The sequence below is a fragment of the Selaginella moellendorffii genome, unplaced genomic scaffold (assembly GCF_000143415.4).
Source record: "Selaginella moellendorffii unplaced genomic scaffold, v1.0 SELMOscaffold_50, whole genome shotgun sequence".
Classification (NCBI taxonomy): domain Eukaryota; kingdom Viridiplantae; phylum Streptophyta; class Lycopodiopsida; order Selaginellales; family Selaginellaceae; genus Selaginella; species Selaginella moellendorffii.
In genome coordinates this window covers 1331529-1341640 of record NW_003314311.1, presented here as the reverse complement: position 1 = coordinate 1341640, position 10112 = coordinate 1331529, and the positions used below count along the sequence as shown (strand labels likewise).

At 46.1% G+C, this 10112-nt stretch overlaps 2 protein-coding genes across 2 annotated transcripts; both read right to left on the bottom strand.

The window, feature by feature from the left end:
- Positions 1-2252: 2252 nt before the first annotated feature.
- On the bottom strand, positions 2253-7318 carry LOC9648297 (ABC transporter B family member 4). Its single transcript, XM_024686719.1, has 12 exons — positions 6609-7318; positions 6495-6549; positions 6259-6434; positions 5980-6201; positions 5675-5913; positions 5089-5614; positions 4760-5033; positions 3998-4697; positions 3705-3933; positions 3378-3644; positions 3061-3324; positions 2253-3007 (listed from the first exon to the last, which is right to left on the bottom strand). The coding sequence occupies exons 1-12, from the start codon at positions 7005-7007 to the stop codon at positions 2351-2353; spliced, it is 4008 nt and encodes a 1335-aa protein (XP_024542487.1). The 5' UTR covers positions 7008-7318; the 3' UTR covers positions 2253-2350.
- Positions 7319-8520: 1202 nt separating this feature from the next.
- On the bottom strand, positions 8521-10112 carry LOC9633922 (stromal cell-derived factor 2-like protein). Its single transcript, XM_002981677.2, has 6 exons — positions 10002-10112; positions 9806-9943; positions 9392-9532; positions 9281-9330; positions 9081-9210; positions 8521-9012 (listed from the first exon to the last, which is right to left on the bottom strand). The coding sequence occupies exons 1-6, from the start codon at positions 10089-10091 to the stop codon at positions 8917-8919; spliced, it is 645 nt and encodes a 214-aa protein (XP_002981723.1). The 5' UTR covers positions 10092-10112; the 3' UTR covers positions 8521-8916.

Genomic DNA, 10112 nt, shown 5'->3' with positions numbered 1-10112 from the left:
TGTGACAAATGGATTCCATCGATTTGCACTAAGATGGAGTCTATATTGGATTATTTTAACCTGCCCATTGACACCAGTACAAGCAATGTTTAACATTCTCTTTGACCTTTGGAAAGAGCTAGCAAATCACCCACCACAGTTTGACGACTTGGCAAACTTAGGCTAAGAGTAGGAAAATCTATTATCTACTCAACACATTCTACTCCTTAGGCATCTTATTGAAACAAAAATAGAATTTAGATTCTATGCCCTTTTGGAAAAACAAAAAAAAGTGTTCCTAAAACTTATCATGAATTCCTTGGTTGTGCTTGGAACAAATGGCATAAATAAACTATTGATTAGGTTTGTGTTTTGTTCGAAAACTGAAAAATGTAATATAACTCTAGTTCCTCCAAGATGGGATAGTCTCCATGGTTTGATAATAAGATTTTTTTAACAAAAAGTCTTGTTTACAAAAACTCTGTCATCCCATCAACATGATAATGGGACATATGAATAGACGTGGCCTGGTAAAAAACAAGACTTTGGATTCTTTTCAAAATCTTGCTCTGGGAGACATGTTGTATAGCTAGGCAAACCTAATTACAAGCCTATAGCTATTCAACTTCATAGCAGCGAGCGTTGGATTTTCTCACACCGAAAGGTATGAAGTGACAAAAAAGACCATAACACTAGGGTTTCTCACCTATATCTACTGCCACCGCATTCTCCAGGAGCGCATCCACAAAAAAGCAAGGTTGGGCAGCTGCAAGGTTGTGCGCTAGCACAGCCATGTGGATTCTTTGCCCACACTAGGATCAATAGCCACTTTGTTGCACATCACAAAAATGAGCAGTGCCAACGAAGTGTTTGCTTGGGTCTAGCTCAAAATGACCCAAGCAAACACTCAGCCTATAGGAAGTTTTTACAGCTAGAGCACAAGAACTTAACATGGTGACGCAAGGGGAAATCACTGACTCTGCTTAGGTAGCGCTTATGAGATCAACTGATCCAATGTCTAATCACCCCCTTAGAAAAAGGACAGGACAGATGGTTAGATTCATGAAACAATAGAAAGTGATCAAGTTAAACATGTTCTTTAGATTCAGTTTTTGGAAGTTATTTCTGATGTGCAGCCTGGACATGTGCCTGAGTACATTGGCTAGTGAGTATTAGTCATGCAAATCTCATTTCATTCTTGAATCCTAACTTTGTACTTTTACAAAAAAAAAGAGATAGATTGCATTACTAATCCTTGTCTTCCATGATACAAGATGATGGATGATCTTGATGAAAGTACCAAAAATGGCCTAGTTGATCTGCTTAACCAAGAATGGCCCTACTTGGAAGGGTTCAATGGAGCATCTCACCTATTTGAAGTTTGAGAATAGGTCAAGGGCATTTTGCCCCCAAGGCTTCTAATCATTTGCTTTACCTGATGAAACTCTGTAGATGAGCTCTAGCTATCCTGAGGGAAACTTTGGAGGGAACTAATTACTAGATGGTTTGATTAATCTTTTGGCCCTATACCCGAGTCTGACAAATGATTTGCACGTTAGTATTGCTACAAGCCTCCACCAGAGTTTCCTCTAGCTTCACCTTGCTTATACATAATTTTGGGTCCTAACAGGTATGCTCAAACTCAAACCCTTCACAAAAGGTCAAGGTTGCTCTGTATCCCCCCAGATGGGGGGATCACACGATTCAGACGTGGATACATATTTAGACCCCTTGTCTGTATTTCAAGACAGGTCAAATGGAACACTCTGACAGCCAATGTTTGCCAAAGCATTTGATCCAATCACCAAAGAGACAGAAGCCAAAAAAAAAAAAAAAGCTATTACACATTCCGGAAGTGTAATCCAGAGTTACTATCCAGTCTTTTAGCAGCATCCCTCCCAATCATGACCTGATCATCTTTCACATTTTAGCATAAATCAAACAAAATAAAGAAATAAATCGGAAATATAAAACCGATTAACACCTCCTCCGGAACAGAGGGTCGGTTATGCATAAGAACATGTGCTACAAATAAGCCGATATAAAAAATTTATTACATCAAAACTTTAATAGCTTCAAAGGCCAAGACCTTGATCCAAAAATATACAGACCAAACAGACACTGGTTTTTGCTCTATTGTAAGCATAAAAGAATATAGAAACTCAAAGTGAATATGAGAGTGCCAGCAAAATTGTCTTAGAAATCTAAAAGATTCTGCATGTTTCAATCCATTCTAGAAATTTAAACATTTTTTTTTTGTGTAAACATCAGTGTGAAGTTTACACTTTGATGTATATTAAGTGATTCTTTTCAGTTTTGTAAAATTATTACTTTTTTTTATTTTATAATAATTTTGCTGCTTCATATATTTCTACGACGTGGAGGGTGCGGCCGTCAAATGCAGCTTGGCAAGAGAAGCATAAGCGCCACCTTTGATGCCAATCAGATCGGCATGCTTCCCCCTCTCCACAATCGCCCCGTTCTTCACCACCGCGATCACGTCCGCGTTCACAATCGTCGCCAACCGGTGCGCGATGACAATGCTCGTCCGCTTCACTTTGATCCTGTCCAGCGCCTCCTGGACCAGGTGCTCCGACTCCGCGTCCAGCGCACTCGTCGCCTCGTCCAGCAGCAGTATCCTCGGGTTCTTGACGATCGCGCGGGCGATCGCTACTCGCTGCTTCTGGCCACCCGAGAGCTGGACGCCTCTCTCCCCGACTCTCGTCTTGTATCCCTCCGGGAGCCCCGAGATGAACTTGTGAGCGTTGGATGCCTCGGCGGCGGCCTGGATTTCCTCGTCGCTCACCGCGCCTTCCTTGCCGTAGGCAATGTTCCACCGGATGGTGCCGTCGAAGAGGACCGGCTCCTGGCTCACCAGGCCCATTTGCTGCCTCAGCCACTTCACCTGGAAGTTCCTTATGTCTATCCCATCCAGGAGAACTTGGCCAGAGTCCGGCTCGTAGAAGCGCTCCACTAAGGATATCAGTGTCGACTTCCCGCTACCGCTCTCTCCCACCAGTGCTACAGTCTGAGAGAACAACAGATAAGTTTCTCTTCTGAAAGATCGAGCAATTGTGGTACCTTTCCAGCAGGAATGAGTAGCGACAGGTCCTGGAAAATGGCCACGTCCGGCCGGGATGGATACTTGAAGCAGACGGTGCGGAACTCTATGTCACCTTTGATTAGTTTCAGTGTCTTTCCTGACTTGTCAAACGGATCTACTTTGGACTTGCGGTCCAGGAGAGAAAAGACGGAGTTGACGGCGGTTTTAACCTTGGCGATGTCTGGAGCCATGCCGGCGGACTGAGATATTCCGACGGAGCTCATTGTGATGGCGAAGAACACCTGCAATGCAAACGATGTTAGAACGCGAAACAATATGTGATACAGCTCCTTACCCGAAACACTCTCTTGAAGTCGGTTTCTCCTTTCTCCACGAGGCGCGAACCAAACCAAAAGCTCATGGCATATGATCCGAAAAGCACAAAGTTGGAAACGGATAGAGCAACTCCACTGATAATCCCCTGCTTCACACCGTTGATCAAAGGGAGGCTACACTTTTCCTTGTACAAGTCCATGACTTTCACTTCTGCGCAGTAAGAAGCAACTGTTCTGATGCTGCTCACGGCTTCGCTGGCTACTTGACTAGCCTCTTCGTACATTATCTGCAAAACTCGAGATACTATATATCATGAGTGGAAAGGAAAAAGAGAATGTCTGCCCACCTTGGCATCTGCGCTGAAGCCTTGCACAAACTTGACTTGCATAAGATGCTGTAGACCAATCAGGGGCACCAGAGCTAGAACCAGAAGAGCCAGCTGCCAGCTAGCAGTAAATGCGAGAACAAGACCAGCAGCAACAGTGGCTACGTTCTGCACGAACAGAGACAACGTATCTCCGACCATACTTCGAACATGTGCTGCGTCAGAGGACAGTCTTGCCCCGAGCGCTCCACTGAAACGAAAAGAAAGAAAAGAAAAGCACTGATGAGCCGAAAGAAGAGAATGCATCCACGAACCTGGAGTTTTCAGATGCATCGAACCACGAGATCTCTTGCCGGAGGATTTTTTCGAACATTTGCGTTCTGATGCGACGGATTAGTCTGTTGCCGACGACGGAGAAGCAAAGTATCTGAGCCGGAGCGACAACGAAAGCGGAGCACGCAAGGACGAGGAACATCATCGACCAGAAGTTCACGTCCCTCCGCAGCGTGTGTACGTTGACTTCGAAAAAGGAGCCGATGATGCTTGACAAAAGAAGCCCGAACAGGGGTAAGATAACTCCGTTTGCAGCAGCAGCCAGAGACCCCACAAAGACGATCGGAACTTCCGGCTTGTTCAGAGTAGCAAGCCTGAAGATGGATATATTCTTCGGCTTCGTACGTCCAGTCTCAATATCCTCGCAAACCGGCTGCTTCTGATCGTTGTCATCAGCCTGTTTGACACTTGCTGACTTTGTCAATGAGAACGAGTGCCGGCCGTCCCCTCGACTCGAAGACCTGCTAAATGACCACCGGATTGGAGAAGCTTTGCTGAAAGACCACCTGCTTGGAGAGTTTCGGCTGGCAGCTCGGCTGAGACTTCGATTATCTTCTTGAATCAAAACACTGTCCGGATCAATTTCAGTGGTCTCTACGGGCGGAGGTTGATGCATCTCTTGCAGATGCACGAGTTGGGAGTAGGCACCATTGGGACGTTGTACAAGGTCAAAGTGCGTACCTATGCAATCCAGTCCAGTACAAAGGTGTTAGTGCTAGAAAAAAGAAATTCATCTGCCTCACCCGTCTCAACGATTGCTCCGTGTTGCACGACAGCAATGCAATGAGCATTCCTTATCGTGGTCAGCCTATGGGCTATAACTACAGTCGTCCTGTCCGTCATTACACGATCCAAAGCTTCTTGCACGAGACGCTCAGACTCGGCATCCAAGGCGCTCGTGGCTTCATCCAGCAGTAAAATCCGAGGATTTTTAAGAATTGCCCTCGCAATCGCAACTCTCTGCTTCTGTCCACCTGATAGTTGTGCTCCGTGCTCCCCGACCTGAGTGTCATAAGCCTGCAAAACTTATAAACGTTAAAACTCGATCACAAGTTTCACCGTCGCAGTATACCTGTGGCAACTTGTTAATAAACCTGGCTGCATTCGCAAGGTACGCGGCATTCTGGATCTCATCTAGTGTTGCTCCTTCTTTTCCATAGCCAATGTTCTCTTTGATCGACGTGCCGAAAAGAACTGGCTCTTGACTGACGAGACCAATCTGATGCCTTAGCCACTTCAGCTGTATCTCGTTTAGATTCGTTCCATCCAGCAGTATTTCACCCGCCTGTGGGTCGTAAAACCTTTCAATCAAGCTTATAACTGTAGACTTGCCACTTCCACTTTCTCCTACGAGGGCCGTTGTCATGCCCGACGGAATACCCAAGGAGAACTTTGAGAATATCTGAACGTCTGGCCGAGATGGATACGAAAAATCAACCTGACGGAATTCGATATCCCCCTTGACATTTTCCGGAACTTTGCCCGAGGATTGGAAAGCATCGATCTCCGGAGTACGGTGGATAACTTCGAACATCTTATATGCCGCTGCTTGGCCAGAAGCAAACGCATTCAGACACGGGGAAGTTTGACCCAATGCCCTGGCAACGGAAATGAGAAGTGTAAGTAAATGTCGACGTGTGTACAGCAGGCTGACTTACATGCCACCGGTAAGAACCGCAAAAATCACGTTCATCACTCTTCCACCAGAAAAGCCTTCATGTAGAACCAGTTTTGAGCCGTACCAAAGAGCCAGCGCGTAGCTCGAAAAGACTATCAGCAGAAGAAACCCCAGGCTCAGGCCAGCTGCGATACCCTGTTGCACCCCAGCACTGTACGCTCTCTTTAACGCTTTATCGTAGTCTTCGACAGCTCTCTTCTCTCCAGTAAACGATGCTACCTGTGACCGCAAATTATTAAGTTAAAGACGGGACAAAGGTGGCTAAGGAAGGCAACAAAATCTCACAGTTCGAATTGCACCGATAACTCTATCGACGATGCCTCCAGCTTCTGCATATGCAACTTGCCCTCTGCTAGACATCCGAGAAACCACAACGGCCATCATTCCTCCAGCTGCAACGATCAGGGGCAACGCCGAGAGCATGACAAGAGTCAGCTTCCATCCTCTCGTAAATGCCACGGCAAAGCCACCCAAAAATGTAGCCGTCAGTTGAATAAACTTCCCGACCTGCAAGCCAAAGCTGTCAAATTAGCCAGCTGCAAAACATATCTCGATCTGATATACCTTCTCTCCAATCGCTTCCTGGATCAGAATAGTGTCTCCAGACATCCTACCAACAACTTCTCCAGTTGTGGTTTCTTTGTCAAAAAAAGCCACATCCTGCCTTAAGATGGACTTGAGATACAGTCCTCTTATCCTCGCAGCCTGACGCTCTCCTGTGCAAATCCAAAACGCTACTTCTGCAAACACGAACAACAGAAATGAAAGGCTTTCGAAACAAAGATATCCCTCTTACGCACCACCAAAAGATGCCACCGAAGCAGCGCCGCCGAGATAGACAAAGCGCAAAGCCACCTGACAAAGTTCTTCTTCTCGTCAACGAAACAGCACAGCGAAAGATCACACTCCCATACCTGTGAAACTTCATGAACCATGGCGTGGATGTTACCGGAATTCTGTCCAAACGCGTTCGCGAGCTGCCCAAACACGATTGTCAAGGCGGGCATCGCAAACCCATTGGCCATTGCGCCCAAGGTCCCCAAGAACATGAGCAAGTAGTCGAGTGGATCCGCAAAGTAGAAGAGCTTGTAGAAGGGAACCGAGCAAACCTCGTGAGTTCTTCCTTTCTTCGCGTCCTCGGCGACCTCCACCTCGGCTTGCTTGGATTTGGGAGTCTCCACCATCTGTAGAGCCGCATCGGGCTTGGCAGCCGCGGAGAAATTTGGAGATCTGGGACCAGGCATTGCAGCGGCGGCCTCCTCGGCGCTCTCTGCCTTGAAGTAGTAGCTCAAATCCTTTCGACCTTGATGCATCAAGCCTTCACAGGATCCACGAGCTCAGATCATTCATCCAGAGGACTTGCCGCCTCGAAATATCAATGCACCTGGAGGATTTCGAGGATTTCACAGCAGCAGCTCCAAATCCCTGGCATCGCCCGCAGAGAATCGATACATTGCCGCGACTAGATGGAATCACCCGCATTGCAATCCAGCCGGGGCGCCGGCAGCGTCTCGCCGCCTCCGCATTGCGCAATGCCCTAAGAAACTAGCTCTGGACTATGGACAAGAACGCTATAGAAAAACAAACGCTCCTCTCTCCCTCGCTAGGCTATGGCGTGTCGCTACTCTTCACCGTATCCGTAGAAAATCGACCCCCAAAAAGTATTTTAGTGACGGGCTCTCTTGACGGGCCGCCGATAGCCGTGGGATTTGTCTTTCTTCCCGGCGCATCCTGTGCGTCCGATTTCCCTTAACGCATGAGATTTCAGATCCTTAACGAATATTCTTTCTTTAAGTATCTTTTTAAAAACTAAAACTTGCACATGCGAGGCAGCTAGTTACAATCATTGGGCGTCATGTTTGCCACAATAACTAATTTTTGTTTGTTAAGTGTTGTTTTGAAATCGATCTTCCCCTTTGATTGATATCGTCCGGGTATATATATTTTGCGGCCCTATCACGTGAACCTGACATTGCAACAAATTTTGACAACGCTCGCGCTGGTTTTGAACCCGTGACCACTCCCCACGGACAAATCTCCAACAATAATCAACTCTCTATAATATCCATCAACACTGGTAATCAGCATTCCACCATATCTAGGCGCATGTTGGTGAGCAGTGGACAAAACAGTGAAGTCCCAGTTTACAATCTCTGGCAAAAGTAAAATAGAATTATAAAAAAAGTAATTTATTTCTTTTCTTTTTATTTGCCTTTCAGCATGTTGTAGATTGGACTGGTTGGGGTGATTCCTGGCTGGTCTCAAAAAGATTTTGCATGGTGGTCTGGATGAAACAAAATGTGGGGAAGAAAAAGGTGGTGTGCTTGCAGCAGCTGCTGCTGCTGTGCCTGTGCCTGATCATGCCCAGTGCCACCAGCCATGCTGTGAAGACACACAACATAAAATACAAAAAAGAGAGAAGCAAATTGGCTGGCCAGTCCAAATCCATCCATTAGTAGTATGAGAGGGGTACCACCAACCAAGTCATTTATAAGGGAGGATAGGCAAAAAGAAGAAGAGCCTTGGGAACTGTTTGAGCCCATGTCTAACTTTTGACGTGGCCTGACACGTGGATGACAATGTCCTACGTGTAAGACACCTGGCTTGAGATGAGAGATTTTGAGATGAGAGAGATTTTGAAAGAATGGAACGATGTGACAAGCGTGTGTAAGGACTGTTAGACGCGCTACAACAAAAGCCAAATAATACAAAAGTGTCAATCAATCTCTCAAAGTGCCTGCAAGCTTTTGAGGCATCAAACTAGTCTTTTCGAGAAGGTTTTTTTCCTTGCGAGACAAAAAAAAAACGAGAGGCAAACATATAGCCTTTGAGCCAGCAATCACAGTTTGGTGATGGATCATTAAATCAGTGCACGGAAAAACGGGCGTGCCAGATCTTAGAATTAGAAACCGCAGCTTAGCGACGGCGTACTCCGTGTTTGGCTGTGATCCACGATCACAGTGTCAAAGCCACAAAGTCTCCACTTGAAACCTTTGAACTCCATCTAATGGTGTCATATAAAAATTACATACCCGCAAAGTCAGAAAGGTTGGTGGTCGCCAAAGAAAAAAAAAATTCCGATGTCCGGACCACTTGATGACGAAAATCTAAGCACTGTAGCATCGAAACCAGCAAATATCATCATCCAAAGAATTCCTCGAGGAGAAATAAATCCACCATATCGAGCAAAAGTCCAGGTTTCTTCGTTCTCTTTCTCTCTGCTTAGGCCGATGATGCCTTGATCTTAGTTGCGGGATAGTAAACACCCTCGGCTGCTAGCCAGAGGCTGTCGCTTGATTTCTTGCGCACACCACAGACCTGTGAAGTTCACAAAACAAATACATCAATGGATGAATTCAAAGAGTAAAACACGATTTATTTTGTACCTCCTGCTGGCCAGGAACTATCCGGTTGTACTTCTTGTCGTGGCTATGAAGATACCCATTCGTATCTAGATGGAGCAAACGCACTTTCTGGTCCCTTAGCCATACGTTAGCCTTGCCATCTATCTCAAGCCTACACTAGCGCACGAAGGGTTAGAAAACTACAAGCAAGGAAGACTAGGTGGCTTTCTCGCAAGGCTTACTTCCAATTATCTCCTGTATCACTGTTGTCGTCCCCACCGAAGCCACTCACCTGACGAAGGAAAAAGGAGAAAACTTTGTCAGTTTGATTGATGCAAGGGACGCGAAAATACCTCAAGGTTTCCTGAGATGGGAGACTGCAAGAGATGGCTGTGAAGCCATTTCCGTGTTCGCATATGTTGCAAGCGGATCACGGCCCCGTCTGCTATAACATCCCCTTGACGAAAGCTGGATCTTCCTTTCGGCCTTACAATCTACGAAATAAAAAACAAGAAACTGCTTAATATCAAAGCTGACCAAAAAAGAAACAGCGCGGTTCAGGAAAACATAAACAGGAGCAAAATCCGGCTCTACAAAACATACAACAGAGAATTGAGAAAACACAGGCTCCAACAAAACTTGAGCCTGAAATTAGAACTTCCAGAAGAAAAATACAATTTTGGCAAACTGGAGACTCTAGCAAGCACATCCACAAAACAGAAACAAGAAGGAAAACAAAAAAAATCACTGAAGGATGAAGAACTTACCCAGTAACTATTCGAATCGTGACCCGAGTAGCAAGTAATTGATTGTTGTCCACTGCCAGAGCCGTAAGGAACATCGTGAGAATGTAGTCGATACTTAGTCCGATCATGTTGGAGCTTGATCACGCTGCCATAAGTTACCTATGGAGTAGCAAAGCTTGAGCTCCCAGATTCGAGAAAACCACACCAGAAAAATCACCTCTGCATTTGTTTGCGATGCCGTTGCCGCGCCAGCGCTAGCCCCAGCGGCCGAGATGCCGATCACTAGCAGCAGCAAGAGCCCTATCATCGTCTGTTACCCTAAAGTGCC